The sequence below is a fragment of the Colossoma macropomum genome, unplaced genomic scaffold, assembly GCF_904425465.1.
Source record: "Colossoma macropomum unplaced genomic scaffold, Colossoma_macropomum, whole genome shotgun sequence".
Taxonomy (NCBI): Eukaryota; Metazoa; Chordata; class Actinopteri; order Characiformes; family Serrasalmidae; genus Colossoma; species Colossoma macropomum.
This window is the reverse complement of record NW_023494791.1, coordinates 11,592,519-11,610,661: the sequence shown is the minus strand read 5'-3', so window position 1 is coordinate 11,610,661 and position 18,143 is coordinate 11,592,519. Positions and strand designations below refer to the sequence as shown.

Here is an 18,143-nt window from a genome sequence, read left to right as displayed (position 1 = left end):
TGTGGAGGGCACTGTATGTAAATGTTTTTGCTTCAGTATAGAGTGTTTCAAACTAGAATAGTCTTTTATTATTTCCAGAATAGAAAAACGTAACCCCATGCTTTCCGTGTGTAAATGCTCCCGTTCCACAGGCAGAGAAGATGCGTGCTCAGTTAGCCTCCCTGCCTCCGCTGAACGTGTCTAAGCTTGGCTGGAGGGAGGGCTGTAGGCCAGAGGTTCTTTCTAGTGCCCTCTACCGAAAAACTGACCAACTGCTGGAAACGCTGCTGCAGATGAGTGCCAACGTTAAAGTAGTGGACATTACTGGAAAATCTCCAGGTTAGTGATGATAATGGGCTCAGACGGTTATACATTTGCACAGTCACATTCATAATTCATCGTAATGAATTGTGCTCCTGTTTGTGTTTATAGTGACCCCCAGTGCCCAGCTCCTGGAGCAGACCGCAAGGCTGCAGTCTCTCAGTGACACTTTGGATAGACTGAAGGTAAATCCATGATCAAAGCACTTACATAAAGCATCAGAAAGTTGTGAATAGCTCAGCCTGAAGCCCTATTTGATGCAGATTAGTATTACTGGGGGTGGCTTAGTAATTTAAGTGATTACTGAGATTTGTGATTTTAATCCAGTATAAATCTGCAAAGTCTGGCCATTAATGATTCTGGAGTGAATTACCTTCTGTATTTTGTCAAACCCAGAGCTCCCTCAATTCAATCTGTGCTTTCTACCAAAATTTGGAGAAAGTACACAGATATTTTATCCTGCAAACATTCACATTTACAGCATTTGGGAGACACTTGTATACAGAGCAACTTACAATTTGATCATTTTACACAGGTAGGCGAAAGGTAGTGTTAGGAGTCTTGCCCAAGGACTCTTATTTGTATAGTGTAGGGTGCTTACCCAGGTAGGGGATTGAACCCCAGTCTACAGCATAGAGGGCAGCAGTGTTACCCACTACACTATACCAACCAAGCATACTTATCAGCTACTCAAATTGCTGAGAAATGGTATCACAAAACCTCCCCATCCTCCTCTCGAAAAGACAGAAAGATATGGATGGATGGATGGATGGATGGATAGATAGATTCCAGCCTCTAGACTTATAAGAAGGCTTTCCACTAGATGTTGGATCATTGTTGTAAGGATTTTATTGAATTTAGCCACAAGAGCATTAGTGAGGTCAGGTACTGATGTTGTGTGGTTAGTTGTGGATAATAAACTCCACTCAAACTCATCCCAGAGGTTTCCACTGCTCCACAGCCCATTGCTGGAGGGCGTTTACTGCCACTTGCCAATATTTGGCATTGGCATGGTAATGTTAGGCTCATAGGCAGCTGCTCCAGAGTGTCCCATTGTGTTGGCAATGCTTTTCTATGAAGATTTTACAAGCTGTGTGTGCGACCGAACACCTGTGTCAACAATGCATGCTTCAGCTGGATTAGCAGGGATGTCTGGATACTTTTGTTGTTACAGTGAACATATTTACACATACAGACAAGTCCTTAAGCAAATTGTAAGGTTATAGCTGCGTGTGTGTATACTAGTACAAGTGACTTAAACAACAATGTGAGTTGGCAGAAATGGGCATGGACGCAGGTGAATAGTTACATAGTTGGGGTAATGCAGAATAAAAACACTTGTGTAGCTAAATAAGGACTAAAAATTTAGACCACAGCCAGATCTACCACCTGGATGAATTGGGTGCGCACCCTGGGGCTCTGCATGCCAAAAGGCTTTTTCATACACCAGATAAAAGAAACCACACCGGGAAAAGACCTGTATTTACTGATATGCACTCACAGCAACTTGCTAAATAGCATAACACTTCTCAGACATTAAGCCACAGTTAGGCCAAGGTGGATCACAGGTATACCCAATCAAATGCCAAAAAATATTTTTAAGCTGAATTTAAGAAAATGAAATTTGTTTCCTGTGAATTTTGTCATTGTATCTTGACTAATCATAATCATGGCACTCATCATCTCTAAACATACAAGGTAGTCCAGTCATCCCGAGTCCTGCCTTATTTTCTTGACCTTGCGATCTGCTTAGCAACCCTTCGTTATCCACCATTACCCTCTTCAGGCTTTCAGTTTAGCAGTGCGCTACTTCTTCAGGCTTTTTTCAGGTACATTCATACATGGAAACTAAGCTGCAAAAACAGCCTGTTTTGAATTTACTGATTTTGTGATGTCAAGAAAACCAAGACATTTACATATTTCCACGTATTCAGCTAATAGCAGTTTGGCCCTGCCCATTCATTCAGAAGTTATAAGGAGTGTTTCAACCCGAACTGCTTTTTAAATGAGCCACAATACAGGGCAGCCAGCAGAGATCTGTTAAAGGCACTCTAACAAACACAGCCTGTTTGAAAACACCACAAATGTTATACAAAAAAAAATACAAGGAAAATGTGGGATATGGGCCCTTTAGCATGATTTGTATTAACATTCGTCTTCCCCTCTCCTTCAGGATGAGGTTGCGGAGCATGTTGTGTCTCAGCGGCCTGGCGCTAAGGTCTCTTCTGACTTCGCCACTTTCCCCTGCTCCTCCTTCGTAAAGGTAAGACACTGAAGCAGCTCCCTCATTCTAGACCCCAGCAGAACCAGATGACTCTCTATCGCTCATTCCTGCTATCTCTACATTGCTCCACCTCTCTCAGGCTAAAGAGGAGAAGATGGGGGATGCGGTGTTGGTTGGTCGTGTGATGGTACCGTGTCCACGGGGGCAGGAGCAAGTTCACCAGCTCGTGCTGTCTCAGACCCAGCTTCAGAGAGTGCATCGCCTGCTTCAGACCTAAACATGTCCTTCCCTCAGATCAAACCCCCACAACACTTCCCAAAAAACCTGGCCTGCTTATACTAGACGCATCTCAACGCTGCTATCAAAGGACAAGAATGAAACAAAGCCTGTGTCTCAGTCTCAGTGATTGGTTAAGAGTTTTTCGTTTAGGCTTGGCATCTACACAGCCAATGAAATGCGAATCTATTTATTTGTTTATAATTTAATTTTAATTTTAAATTAAATTTCAAATTTTAAATTAAAATGTGTAATATTTTAATTAGTCTTTTTTGCAAAGGTATGGACTCATTTCTGTCAGGCAGAAGAGAAAAAATTGGTTACGGTTTTTCTCATTCTGTGTTTTTCTGGCTAAAGTATGTCAAAATTTTGTTTTAGAATGACTTATTTTCTCAAAATATTGTCTTACTGTGTTCAAATAATAACTTATTCTGCCAAAGTAATGATTGTAATAATGACTTATTATCCCAAAATAATTACTTCCTTTTGTGAAATTTAACTCATTGACCCGCACAATCTGTTGAAAGTCAATTTTCTGAAAAAAATAGCTACTATTATTGTCATTATTTCAAGAAAATAAACACTATTTTGAGATACTAAGTGAATATTTTGAGAAAACAATAATTTCAAGATATAAAGTCAAAATTACACTCAAAAGTACATCAACTGACATAAGTACATTTTTTGACACTGCTGCCAGAAACAGATCATATTCATCCAGTGTTCTCCTCTTTCTGCCAGGAATGAGCTTCCATATGAAGCCGAATTAATGCAGTCAAACACATAGTTTTGGACTTTATTTAAATCTGTTGATATTTTAGAAGGTGACCATAAAAGGCGCTGTGCTCTTCCTCAGCATCATTACAGCATCACATCATATTATACACTGTAATTCTAAGATATTTCAGAATGGATTAATTAACTTCACAACATTTAAAGATAAAGAAAACAAGCAATCTTAATAGTATGAACTGCTAACAATCTTAAGGATTCAACATTATTCATCTGACTGCACTGTTTATTTGAGAACAACTAAGACAGCTGAACAAACCTGATACATGGTGCATCAATGGTTCAGTATGAATGAAGAAAAGCTTGCAGTTTAAAGGCTGTTAGGACCTTTTATGATTAAACGGGCAGGTTTGTCTAAGTACCTCTGTTCTTAAGGCTTATCTGTCGTTCATTCTCCATTTACTTTCTTTGTCTTTTTGTATGATGTCAGAAACTATTGAATAGCATTCCACATGGCACAAAGGATTACATTAGCTGGAAATAACAATGAATCAGACTTACTTGCATCACTTTGAGCATTTTAATATATTTTTGACCAACTGATTTTAATTAGGGTTGAGTAAAATCAGGAAATGGAGACTAGGTTTAAACAACAGGAGACAAAATGGTGAAATGGATTGCCTGATAAGTTGGCATCAGTATTAACAAACATAGGCTGATGGCAAATGTTTAATTCATTTCGATATGAGGCCAGTATTTTATTGTTCTCTGAAGGATGAGACTGAGACGGGTACATTAAGACTAAAAGCAAGATTGTACTCAAACCAAATTACTGAAATCCAAAACTGCTTAATGTGCTTTACTGTGCTGTGTAAGTGGAGAGTTCCCCCTCCGTAACGTCATTTTTATCCAACCTTTTCTTGTAGGTATAATCTAAACTTGCTTCTTAGCATGTGGGATGATCATGACTAGCATAAAGAAGAAGATCAACTTGTAAGGCCAGTGATGATTATGGAAGGAAGGGGGCAGTTAGGGGAGGGCAAACATATACAGTATTTGCTCAAAGGTCATTATTCAAGTGGTCTTAAGTAATCAGTGGTTCGCTTTGCTACTGACTGTGTAAGTTATTAACCTATTTATTGTGTAAAGTGCATTTTGTTGCTTACAATGATGAAGAATGTGTTGGGCATATTGCATTTGAATGAAGTAAATCCAATAAATTGTGCTAGAAATGAAAGATGTTCCTATTGGTCATTTGACGATACATGTCTGAAAGTATCTAGACTCCCTCTAATTGGTGAATTCAGCTACTTTAAGGCACACCCATTGCTGACACAGGTGTTTAATTGCACACCCACAGCTTGTATAACCTCCATGGGAAAGACGTCACGAATGCTCTGGTGGCAGCAATCAAATTCTCACAACATCTAGTGTAAAGTCTTCCCAGAAGGGTAAGAAGCTGTCACTGCAGCAAACAGGGGAACAAACAACTATTAATACCCTTCAGAAGAGACCGTGAATGAGCAGGTGTCTTCAAACTTTTGGACATGTAGTGTATGTTGTCATTAGTAGCAAGTGAGTGAAAGGGAGGAGCTGGAGCGAGTCCTTCTATCCTCACTGCTCAGGAACCCACACAGAGAACTGACTCTAAGCATTTGCATTCTTATTGTGTAATGAACATTATTCAAAGAAGGCAATGACGGGGCCAATTGGATCTCTCTACCACAGAAACCTGAACTGATAAAATCTAAATTATTTGAACAGGCAAATGTTCTCTCTTTCCCGTTTCATGGTGAGAAGCTTAACGTGATCCTTCAAAAGAAGAAAGAACACATTTCCCTCTCTGCACGAGGTGCTACTGCTATGGAGCCTGAGGAAACTTCTTCATGGAACCTGTAAATTCTCCCCTGCTGGACTGGCTTGGATGTAAGCGCATCAGCTTGGGTACTGCCTGGATATTTTGGGATATACCACCTTCTCCAGGATATACAAACTCCTTTGTTTCTAGTAGGACATGGATGTCATTGAACATTTAATTCAAAACATAACTGTATGCAATGGCAATGTCACCACCAATAATAATGACGCTATTAAGATTATTAGATGGGTGTCTTTTGCTCTCGGACTGCCTGGAATCTGCTTCTCAATTTATCTCATGAGCCAGCAGGTCAGCAACGGCAAAGCTGCCCCCGTCTACCTCATCAGCCTGCTCGCCTCGGACATCTTCAGCATCTTTGGACAGCCAAATAAGCCTATAGACAGCATTACGCAGACCTCCACACTGGCTGACATCTCCTCCTTGGTGTTTTACTTCGGCGTCATCACCAACATCGTGTTCATGGTGTGTGTCGCACAGGAACGGTACCTGTTGGTGGCTTGTTCACAGCACGTTGCCTGTTGCAACAAGATCAAACAGTCAGTCGTGGTTTCTTTGGCCCTGTGGGCGGCCCCCATTGCTATCCTCATGCTGGCTCTGAATGGCTACATGCTCTGCTTCTCCATCGTTCTCCTGCTCCCACTTGTTGTCCTGTCCTTCTTCTTAGTGGACACCTTCAGGGCCCTTTATTGTTCCAGGAGGTCAGTGCACGTTCACGAGAAAAAAAGGATTCTGGGTATGCAGGCCATGCTTTTCTTCAACTACAGCTTCCTTTATTTCCCTTTTGTCTTAAACACACTGTTAAATGCTTTATCACTCAAATGCTACACTCAGTATTTGGGACTGGTCGTTAACGCACTCTTGAATTTCGCCCCCTTCGTGGATCCGTTCCTCTCCTTTTTTCTGACGAAAGTCAAGGATTTAAAAGAAGCTTGCTCCTGTTGTAAAAAGAGGCGCAAACAAGTGGATGAGATGCCAACAGTGGTAACAGTCTCTGAGATTGTAACTAGACTCTGAAGCTCTGCATCATGAAGCAGCAGAGGGACCACGATATAGGCCTATTCATGAGACCATACCATTTAAAAACGGCTGATACAGACGTTAAAAACTGCTTTTGGTTCCTAATCATACTTTCATATTAAGGCTTATCTTGTGCCCTGTGATATGGAGTAACATCAACACTTCTGGTAACTTGTGATTGTGATTATTGGCAAATGCAATACCAATTTTAGGGGGCTCAAAATTTTGACAACCTTTAATATCAGGTGACATAATTTTGTATTTTGTATTTTGCATTTGGTATTTAGACATTGTACTTTGATACTCCAATTGTTAAAGCTGAACAGTTCTTTTATTGACTGATATGATTAGTAAGTATAACTAACAACTGACAAACTAAACAACAGAAACTCTTATATTACACTGAAACCCTGGGGGTGGAACTAACCAGTATTGCCATCATATGGTAAAACAAAGTGGCTCCAATTGAGCTACTCTGTAGAATAGCTGTCTAAGGTTTTGCAGTATCATCAGGAGAGTGCGAGTCTGAATCCTGGTGCTACCATGATTAAGAAACGGCACTAATTATCAGCATGTTTTGGCTGATACCGATATAACCTTGAGTTGCTACTTATCGGCCAACTGATACCAGCTGGACCCTGGTTCTGTCAAACCTTGTCTAATGTAATCCAACAGCAGACTGTTCTGACAGAGCAGCCCGGAGTGTTTCATATAAAGTATGGAACAACAAGTTGATTTTTCAAAACAGAAAAATTGTATGTCTTTTAATAGTCATAAAATGGAATACAAACAGTTTCTCCAATACATAGAAGACTCTAAAAACCTAAAAGGTGTAAAACCATCATCTGAAGTAGGTTTTTCAGGGTACGAAGGAGTCTGCTACTCAGAGCAGACTGACAGGTAAACTGTAGAGAAAGAGTGCAGAGCTCTTCGAGCAAGTAACAGTAAAAATCTTTAGGCACAATCACCAAGGTGGGTAGACATAGGATGTGTGTCATTACAAAAGTGGGGTAATTTGGCCCAGGTGGCAGCTTTTTCTGTAACCAGAACACACATACATGGTCAGAAACACAAAGTTGTAAACAGAAAGCTCCCCCTGAAAAAAAGATACATGGAGGCCCTTTCTTCAGGGATGGAGGAAAGAAAGGCTAGTGAGAAAATCCAGCGTTGCAAAAGCATTACAGTAACATTACCAAAGGAGAAAGAAAAGAAAACTAAAGGTGATTCAATGGAACGTTGTACAAAGTGTCTTTCTGTCCTGAGTATCCAAAACAAAACGTCAAATGTCAGGAAAAAATGTTTCAAACACTGACAAACCACCTCTGAGTGTTTTTCAGTAAAGCAGTCAGAAAGTTCTGTGGGCCCAGAACAAATACAAAAAACAAAAAAACAAACGATAAAACCAATAAGGTAGGGCCCATACCAATAGGGCAGGGCTTATCCACACTGCTGGTGAACTGCAGGTTTTGTTACTGGAAGGGCTGGGCTCTATTGGCAGCAATGGCCAGTCTCTGAGGCCTGTCAGTCAAGGCAACAGGGTCTATCGTCGTGGCTGGTGTCTGGTGGGTCTGGGGATCGGGGCCGGCGCCACAGCGCAGGAAGGCGTGGAGGCAGAGGCGGCGGCGTCCTCGGCCTCCTCCAGCTCTCCCTGCAGTTCCTGACTTACGCTGGACTGCAGTGCGGCTGGCGTTAGCCACTCCTTAGGCAGGCAGCTCTGCAGAAAGGGCACACAGGAGCTGAAGTAGGCCAGTCTGTTCACCCAGCGCGGGATCTCACGACCACACAGGATCTGCCAGAGACACAATCCACAGAGATGCCAAATGAGATTTCTGTCTTTTGGGTACAGTAAAGGTCTTCCATCATCATTGTATGCATTTGTACAGGTTAGGCAACGACAAGGTTGGGGATTCAGCTGCATTAGAGATTGAAATATCCATTCAAACCCAACAGAACTTCAAGGCTTGTGTCAAGTTTGGACATCATTTCTCAAATATGTTAGGCTCAGGTTGGGTTCAAATTTTGCTCTTTGATTCTCACAGCTTGCCTCCCATTTGTACAGATTTTATCTATATTTCCTCATTTTTTAATTTGGCATGCTGGAGTCACCCACTCAGCACCAAGGTCCACAACATAGTTTTATATGTGACATCCTATATGTAGAAACAGACTTTTATGATTAAACAAGTGAGGCTAACGTCTTGCTATATCACAACTGTACAGCACGAGACTGGCACAGTATGTAATTTATCCAAACTAAAAACTTTTGAGATGGTGTTCAAAGGCATTATTTAATGAGTAAATATGTTGAAGGAGAATTTTAATCATGGTCTAATCTGAGATGTTTTTATGACGTATTGACTTGGGCCCTAAAGCAAATGTTTCTCAGACTGGTGCTTAAAACCCCCAGATGGTTCACATTTCCACTTTATCAAAGCTCCCAGCACAGGGATTGAACAAAAATGTGGACTGACCCTTACCTCTGACAGTGCTGAGGAAAAATGATTGCAGTTCTTGTGCATGAGGTGGTAGGCATTCCCCTTGTACTCCTTTCCCAACTCCTCCATGATTCGCTCCACATCCTCTTCTGTGAAGTCTGTACTCCCTAGAACGATAGCTTCTCTGAAACGGGAGGAAGAGAAACAAAGTGCAAAAGAAGGTTTACTGGCTTTCCTTTTCTTTACAAAATATAATCGACTCAATTATAAAACTCACTTGAATTTAAACGTCTCCCCAAGTTCTGTGGCATCACCAGGTGTTATCTCAAATATACCTGAAAATGGATATGGATGTCCCCCATAAGCAAATTCTGGGGAAAAAAAGAGAGAGAAAGCCATAAACATCCTGAATAAATAATGTTACTTTTGCATTCAATAGATGTATAGCCTGTGTAAGAGTATGCACACAAAACAGCAGCAGTCAGAGAATCTTACCTCTGCCATAAATCTCAATCCCTGAGTGAAAGACCCCGATACCCAGAGAGGTAGTGAACTCATTGATCCAGTACTAGAAAGAACAAAAATGATTTGTTAAGTTTACTTAGGTAATTAACTCATTTCAATTCTTCATTGCCCCAAAAATGGAAATGCTTTGTTCAGAAAAAGAAAAAAAAGAGTTCTTTAAGCACACACTGGCTATAAAAGGTAAAAGCAATAAGAATAAACATTTATCCAAATTTAGAGTATAAACAGCTTGTGGAATAAAAGAATGCTTAGTTCTGCTCAGTCGCCTCTGAGGCACTGACCCTTGGGAATTTCAAAGTCAGTGTGCAGAGGGTGATCTGGACATTCAGAAACATATTTAGCTTTCTTTCTCACCCTCAAAAGTACTTCCATTTCAGTTGGATGTTTTCTGGACAACTTCACAATCCCAGACAATCTATTTTTGTTCTTAGCCGTCATGCAACCCCCAAGAAAGTACTTTCATAGAGTGGAAGTCTAATACAGTATGTTTCACTTAACATTCTGAACATGTTCACAAATCTGTGAACGTTCACATTTGATCATGGATATAAATATATATTAAAAAGACATGGTTCACCTGCAGTACTGATTTTAGAGATCAAATGGTTTGAAGTGAACTGCTTTAGAAATTCTTCCATTGTGAGGATCTCTGGCCTTAATAAGCAGCCACTCAGAAGATATGGGCAGAGACAGTTGACCTATTTTGCTGTGGCATTTAGACAATTTACCAAGGAGCCATAAGGAGTGGGTCATGGAAGGATGAGAGTTTAGACCTGCCCCTCAGGTCCAATTCTGTATACAACCATCTGGAGGCCTCCAAATAACCCTTCTTCTCACACTATCACAACATGACATGTTCTACAAAAAATACTGGGCATCTTAAATGAATACAGTGTGTTACTGTTAGGAGTGACTGACATGATACTATTGCACTACATAGCCTACAACCTCTCATGTCATCAAGACCCTGTTAAGCATATTAGATGTTTTAAAGAGCCCATATCCCACATTTCTTGTATATTTAATTTGTCCTTGAGGTCCACATCTGGCATTTGCAGGGGTTTATGTACAAAAAACAGCTGTAGTTCATGTACACATGACTGTTCACCCTTTAGAATTAAACATACTGCTTTTACTACTGTGCCCTAAATGCTAATATATGTACATCATCTTTATTCTGATTAGCTGAATGGTACTGTGCCTCATTCAAAATGCTGTTGTTGTGAAAAAACCTTGTATCTTCAAAATGGTAACTTTACAGGAGAAGGAAAAAACATACATTACTTTTTATGTAAGTCAATGGAACCAGATTTTTTCCAAGTCATTTTGGACCAGTTCTTTTGGTCCATTCATCAAATTTACACACAATGCAAAGGTCAACATGCACTTTCAAATTATGTCAAAAACTGAAAAACAACAAAAATGGAGATACAAGGTTTTGTTCCGACAACAGCGAAAAGCAGTCTGGGCTAAAACATGTAACTCTGTAATTTCCACGTAAATGGGTGGAGCTAAACTGCACTAGGCTGAATCGGTGAATGCATGTAAATGTGTTGGTTTTGGTCACAAAAATAATAAATTCAAAACTGCCTGTTTTTTTTAAGCTTAATTTCCAACTGTATCTACTGGGGAGTGAATAATACATTTGACAATTTAACAATTTTTGTTTTAACACCCAAAAAAAGCGAGGAAATGTTCTAATTAAAACAACTGGCCGCCCACTTTAAACTCCTGCTAAGAGGGTGTGTTCAGTTTTGGAAGGTAGTCCCAATGGTGTCAATACACAATTTATCAACTGCTTAAATTTTACGTAGTCATTGAATTTCTATTACATGGGGGGCAAAGACGATAAGTTTGTTCAGCACGTTTAAAGCACGCAGACCTCTCGCTGCCGAGCATTATGCAAAATCTGATACTTGGCACAAAAACATGGGAACGGTCTTTTGAGCAGAAAGCTGTTAGTTTGGAAAGCTCTGTTTCAAGCATCATTTGTCCTCGCTCATGAGCAGCAGTCTACATATTGTGATGCCGTGCCCTAACCTTTGTCTGCTGTAAGAGCACTTGTGAACAAAAAAACAAAACCATTATGTGCAACTCGGCTTCTGAAGTGGAACAGGCTCCACTTGCATTACATACTTTAGTTGCATAACAAACATTAATTCCTGATTCAAGATGATCTTACCTACAATGTATGCTGCTATCACTGTACTGTTCTTTTATTTTGCACACTTGTTTACATGGCATTCACTGTTGTACACTGGACACAACTGACCTTTGTCTGAAGCACGTATTGTGCCATGTAGTAATTTGTCTGTATCACGGATTTGGCATTGTGCTGTTATTATTTCAGGCTTGAGATTAGTAGAAAAGCTTTTTGTTGTAGCGAACTAAATTAAACCAAACCCTGTAGACAAAATGTCAACATAAGAAAAATGTTTCTGGTTTTAAATTCTTTTATCATGAAATCAGAGAGCTTACATACAAATGAATCATCTGCACTTCAGAACGCAGTCTATTGTGAGTAAGACAACTCCTATCAAATTAGCTCATTCAAAGTGACCACACGTTTATGGCTTCCACAAGCCCACACTTGCCTTCTGACTCAGCTCATCCTCTTTTCTTCTCTTTTCTTACTACAGTCACAGGAAACATCCTTCAAAGAAAACTTCCTACAAGCTTACTAGGAAAAGAGATGCATCTCAAAACAAAGAACTGAAAAGCCTTTCTGCTTATCGAGAAACCTCAGTCTCAGTGGAACTGTCCTGAAACCACAATCCAACAATGTCTAGATATCACATTCTTTAAAGAAACAAACCACCGATCTTTTCTAACCAACACAAACAGTGAAAAGTGCAGAGGAAGAGCTCAAAGTAGAAGGCTAGTGAGTCTGTCAGGGCTTCTCGCATGGGGCTGTGAAACGAGACACTTATCCCTTTGCCCTCAATTACCTCAAATCTTATTAAACACATCCTTCATCACAGAACAAAGGATTGGCCTCCCTAGAGTGGAGTTATAAGCAGACAGAACACCTCAGTAACATCATTTCGAAAGGGTTCCCAACTATGTTCTCATTCATGTAAAGCTGTGCAGACATCATTACACTTTTGAACCCAGACAGTAAGGATCACTGTTTCATTAACTTGAGCCTCCGTGTGTTTAAAGCTTAATTCAGTTTTAAGACTTCGCTTTATTCCTTTATTCAGAAAAGCAGTTTTTTCCAGCTCTAGCCTTTTATGGCATACTTTCAATTATCCGTTAAAAAGGTTATCATTGTGCATGTAATTTAGATTCAAGGCCATTCAAATGTATGCTTCTTCAATGCTAAAGATCATCGCACTGTTTTACTCATTAAATTATCATAAGCTTTCGATACTCTCTACCATTCTATTCAGCTCTAATGACTGAAATACTTGCAACAAGAGTTATGTGGGTTTTTTTTTTGGTTACTTGAGTTATGTTATTGAGTTTAGATTATGTTCTGTCAAAGTTTCCTATGATGAAAAGGCACCCCTTGAGAAGAATCTATACTGGTTTTGTGTGAATACTCACATTCAGAAAAGGTCAAGTATCATGTTTTGCTGATATTCTAAGTGAAAATACAGAGAGAATATATATATATATATATATATATATATATATATATATATATATATTTACACACAGAGAACACATTTTAATATACACAGATATAATAATATACACACTAAATGTTTAATGCGGGCAATATGATATTGTCTAGGCTGGTAAAATTAGGTTAATTATCTAGTTACACTTCTGTACTCTAGCTGCACTCTCTGTAAAGCCATTTAATTCACTGAAATACCTTGGGATCATTAAGAACATTGATCGAGGCAGATGAATGAAATAAGAAATAGAAAATAAAAGTAACACTGTCACCATGTTAGAAGAGACTACAATTTAAAATACCAGAGCAAGAAATAGACTGTTTGCTTTATAAGGATGATGTACTTTTTGTATCATAGCAAACTCCATTTTATTATGGTTTACACAGGTTTGCTGGCTTGTGTGCAGTTTTCACTTTCACTTTCTATTTTTCTTTGTTTTATGCTTTGTAACAGACATAGCAACTTGGTAAGAGACTCCAGTCTCAGCTGAAGTTTACCACTATAATTATTGACAAAAAATACACAAACAAAGCAAAGCTGTTAACATGCTAAATGAGAACAAAGCTCTGAGATCCAGGCAGGTCATGGTAGCTGTAATGGGCTTCTGGCATCTGATGCACCTGCTTTATTGGATTAGAGGTGTTGATACAACTTTCTTGTTAATAAGAAGATTGAATGAGTAAGTCAGATCTTTGAAACACTGTACTTCTTAAGTTTTAGTTGGCCATATTTAAAGCTCTCAATGACCAATAGCTTTAAGCACCACAAATGTAAAAGAGTATCTGAAACAGCATACGCTTCTTCAGCCAAAAATAGCCTATGACTGCCACACTAGGGGATAGCACAGATACATGAACACATATGGTTTTGGCTAGTACAGGGGGAGACAGATGGTACTGCAAGGATCTTGTTTTAATGTACTTCCTAATTTTTTTAAATTTCCTGTAAAGTAGTTTTGAGATCTATGTGAGGCTTTCTAGACTGACCAGAGCTATGACACAACAGCCTGTCACGCCACTTGGCCTTTACTGAATTGTGTTTCGAATATAATGCATCAAATGCAGTGTTGGGCAATACTGATTAAATTCAGTGTTATATTAATTTACAATTTTATCATGGCATCACAATATTTGATGATAAATAAGTTAAGCCTGCATTAATGTTTATCAACCCATGCTTCTAAGGACAGTTTTGTTTAGTACATATTATTGTAAACTTTCACCAGAAACCAGATTTCGAAAAAGGAAAAAGTGTGTGTGTGTGTATATATATATATATATAAATATATATATAAAATTTAAGCTTTCAAGACAATGTAAAGCATCTATCAAAAGATATACTTTGTAGTTTACTGTCACTAGGCTTAATCCATGTCAACGGAACTGGCCCATAATGCTTATTCATCATCAATACTGCCAAACCTGAACATCAATGTAGTGGTGTGGCATCAGTTATGATATACGATATACAGCCCAGCATTCAACAATTTACTGGATTTATCCAACCCAAAAAGTTTAAATGAAGCAATATAAATAGGTTAGTTGAACGAAAGCAAAAGTTTACATCAGTTCAAACCTCAAACACTTAAAATCTACTTCAGCTCTGTCCTACTTTTTACAGTTTATGCACCTGGATATGGTTTGCACACCGGAACGATCTCTAGCAGGATGCAGCTCTGAAAACTGAGACGATTCCAACCCTCATGACTTTCACAGTGACGTAGTCTTCTTACATTCTGAGCGTTTGAGGTGAACTCTCTTCTGGAAAAAGGTGCACAGAATCCAGGTTTCATAGCTGATTCGGGCAAACACACACAAAAGGGAGGATGTCTCTGGAGCACCTAAGGTGACAAAGTGGCTATCATATATCATTTAATAAGGTGTGATCACAAATTGATATATTGAAGCCACAAATTAATATATTGAGGCAACAAGTTAAGTCACACGTGGACACAAATTGATGTATTGAGGCCAGAAAATAATATATTCAGGCCACGTGCCCACAAGAAACTTAACTCGTGCCCTCAATATGTCAATTCATTGGTCACACCTTCTTAAAAAGAAAAGAAAAAAAAAAAATTCACCTTAGGGGCTCTGTGGATATCCACTCTCTTCTTAGATCCCAGAAATCATTAGCACTGAGTATCTGCTTCTTGGCAGTTTGCCCTGCTTCTGCCTTATTAGTCCAAAAGCAGCAATGATCCTCTCACAAAGCCCTTTTTTAAAAGGCCAAATAATGACACCCCCACTTTTAAAGTTATATGCCCATATTTAAAAAGAAATGATGAATCAATTGAAATTACAAATGACGTCCAGCACCTACCAGTGAACAAGTGAACGCACTGTGAATGTCTGTTAGCATGCTATCTTTTGTTATCTGTCTTCTTTCATTTTTATCAACAAACCCAGCGGATTGACGGCTCATTAACCTTACTTCTTTGTCACTGTACCGACTTGCTAGGTAACGAGGGCAAACTGGACAACAGCTCTTCTGGCACAATGCATGTAAACAGTGGCAAGGCTATGAATTTTTCCATCTCAGAGCAGCAAAACCTGTGTGTGACTCGTGCGCAAAATACTTCACAGCCATCTTGATGTGGAAACCCAGAGGTCTGAATGAATCAAACAAGTGGGAAGTGTGAAGTCATACTCGTTTGATTCATTCAAACCTTTTTTTCTTTGTCGCTGGACTGACTTCCTGGGTAACAAGGGCAAGGTGGACAATTGGTCGCATATGAACAGTTGCAAAGCTCTGATATTTTCCCCTCTCAGATCAGCAAAATGTGTGTGACTAGAGCACACAGTACCTCACAGTCATCCTGATGTGGAAACCTAAAGATTTGAATGAAACAAACTGAGATGGCCTCATACTGCCCACCAGTTTACACACCTTATGGTTTCATAACAGATATGATTCTCAAGAGCATGGCCAAGGAAACAACTCCCCCACTGTCATGTCTTTAAAAAACTGTAGAGCGAAGGTTAGATGGTGGAGCAAAAATAGACTTGAGAAAAAAAAAAGCTCTGGGTCACAAAGCCAGTACAGAAGCTCTTGTGTAGTCCATATAAAGGGCTACTTTACACTTGTTGAACACCAATTATGCGGTGCAGAAATGCAATATTTTATCACATTTTTTGGTTCTAAGTGTGAAATCAGCCTAAGGGTTGTAAAAGCATTTATGGTTTATAGCCTGTACTACAGCAAACCAATGGATACATTAGCTTGTTTACTGAACACAGGTGGTAAAGCTCCAGTAAACCCAGTCGGTTATGCAATGAATAAGATTTTACACAGATGCATGATGATATCTGCATCATAAGGCTTTTGGCAGATAACTCTCTAATAAATGAATTATCGATTATTCGATTTGGCTGTTATTTCAAACTGATATTTGACAATGTATTTATTTTACTCCTTAAATGTACAATGTTTAATTCATTTCACTGCATTTGCAAACCTAAAGAAGTGAATGTTAGATTAGTTTATAGTAATTAGGCCCCAATTTATACATTTTATGAGCGCTTATGTATCGGCATCAACAGACACGTGCATGAAAAACAGTGTATATCAGCATTGGTCTACTGTTCCAGTGTTGGCACATCCATAATATCTTATTCAGACCACTGAAGCCAATACTGAGGAAAAAAAACACACAAACAGGAAAAGCACTGGACATGTCTGATGGACAATCTTGGCGCTGATGGACACACAGGATGTTGCTGTTAACTGACAAAATCCTGCTCTGTGAACCTGCCCCCAGGATTAGGACTGAGTTAATAGATAATGACAAACAAACACTGTTTGCATGGAGCACTGGACAGGCTTTGTGGGAAACACAAGCCTCAAAAATAAGTTTAAAATGAAAGCTCTGTGTTTCACGGTGTAAGTGACCGTTCAGAGACTCCTTTAAGGAAGCCTGGCCAGTCCAGTGCGCTGGAGAGGCTGTATGATCCAGCCAATGAATCCCCATCAGTGTAGCTTCTGTCATGTCAGCATAAACATATTGTTCTGATTATCATGTAAACAGTTTGAGACACACTGATCTAAAGTTCACTCTAACTGCGGAATAAACTATTTTTGGCTGGAGCATCACATGAATCAAGGCGAATCGAAGTACAATTCATTTTTCTTACTTAGCATACAAGCTCTTCCTTCTCTTCTCTCAGCTCGAGCTCTCACATTGGCTTGTCATTGGACGTTATTCGACCAGAACAGCGAGCTAACTCATGTTTTCGCATTTCGCAGCCAAACTAGTCACCAAAAGCGAGTAGAAACGACTCAGAGTGACTCACCATGTCATACACGTTCAGAATAACAGGCTCGTTTGCCATTACAGGCGTTCCTCCTTTTTCTCAGCCCCGTCTCCTCCGCTCAGCGAAAGCAGCTAGCCAGCTAGCTGCTGCTGCCCTTTAACGATGGGTTTCTCGTTTTGAAAGTCTTTGACCGCAGCAGTTCGCTAATCTGGATGGTGTCGGTCCTCTTCGCCTCTGTAGTTTAAACACAAGACAATGAAAACAGTAAAAGCGGGCTGTACAAACAGCAAAACCCCAGTAACGTTACACCGCAGTATACTTCCTTACCATTAGCCGCCAGTGAAGCTGTAGCGCCGCGGCTAGCTTTAAACCACAACGGCTACATGAACTAACGTTACTAAAGCGAGGCAGAGACACGGAGAGCGGAGCAGCGCGGAGACTCTCGCTGTACAACCTGTAAAAGTGCGAATGTCGGTGAAATTTCAACCATCCAAAAACAAGGCGACGTAAAAAGCTTCTCGAGCGAGTGAATGGAAACGTATTCCGAGACAATGTAACATGAAGATCTTTTAGCACCCGAATTTCAGTAACTAGAACCTCCTTAATGAAGCAGCGGGGGCGGATCTCTCTCTCTCTGTCTCTCTCTCTCTCTCTCTCTCTCTCTCTCTCTCTCTCTGTACCGTTTAATGTCAACGCGAGACAGTTTCTTTCCTCGGATAAAAAAAAGGCTTTAAAGCATCCTAATTACTTATTTGACTTATTTTGATTGTAATGTGTTTTTTTTTGCAATTGTTTTTATAAATGCAGTACAAGCTAAAACATATATTACACACATCTATCTATACATCAATCAGGCATAACATTATTCCTTGTTTC

At 39.6% G+C, this 18,143-nt stretch overlaps 2 protein-coding genes across 9 annotated transcripts in view; one reads left to right on the top strand and one right to left on the bottom strand.

Annotated features, from left to right (window-relative positions):
* dctn1b (dynactin 1b) overlaps window positions 1–4,769 on the top strand; it is a 57,470-nt gene extending 52,701 nt beyond the window's left edge. For all 8 annotated transcript variants that reach the window (XM_036573862.1, XM_036573856.1, XM_036573863.1 and 5 more), the window contains 4 exons: window positions 132–318; window positions 412–485; window positions 2,474–2,563; window positions 2,664–4,769. In XM_036573862.1, the coding sequence (XP_036429755.1) occupies window positions 132–318; window positions 412–485; window positions 2,474–2,563; window positions 2,664–2,801 (489 nt within the window). In that variant the 3' untranslated portion in view covers window positions 2,802–4,769. The remainder of the gene's footprint in view (window positions 1–131; window positions 319–411; window positions 486–2,473; window positions 2,564–2,663) is intronic.
* Window positions 4,770–7,177: 2,408 nt separating this feature from the next.
* On the bottom strand, window positions 7,178–17,884 carry desi2 (desumoylating isopeptidase 2). The gene is made up of 6 exons (XM_036573854.1): window positions 17,595–17,884; window positions 17,307–17,501; window positions 9,359–9,431; window positions 9,141–9,234; window positions 8,906–9,047; window positions 7,178–8,217 (listed from the first exon to the last, which is right to left on the bottom strand). Exons 2-6 carry the CDS (start codon window positions 17,343–17,345, stop codon window positions 7,969–7,971), a joined length of 597 nt encoding a protein of 198 aa, XP_036429747.1. The 5' UTR covers window positions 17,346–17,501; window positions 17,595–17,884; the 3' UTR covers window positions 7,178–7,968.
* Window positions 17,885–18,143: the final 259 nt, after the last annotated feature.

Bases quoted from the DNA above. Each gene is read 5' to 3' on its own strand.
- desi2 (XM_036573854.1), bottom strand. From the start codon at position 17,345: ATGGCAAACGAGCCTGTTATTCTGAACGTGTATGACATG. The intron at 9,432-17,306 runs GTGAGTCACTCT...TGTTCTTTCTAG, and splicing joins TTCTGAACGTGTATGACATG to TACTGGATCAATGAGTTCAC. The intron at 9,048-9,140 runs GTGAGTTTTATA...CTCCCGTTTCAG, and splicing joins GGGGAGACGTTTAAATTCAA to AGAAGCTATCGTTCTAGGGA.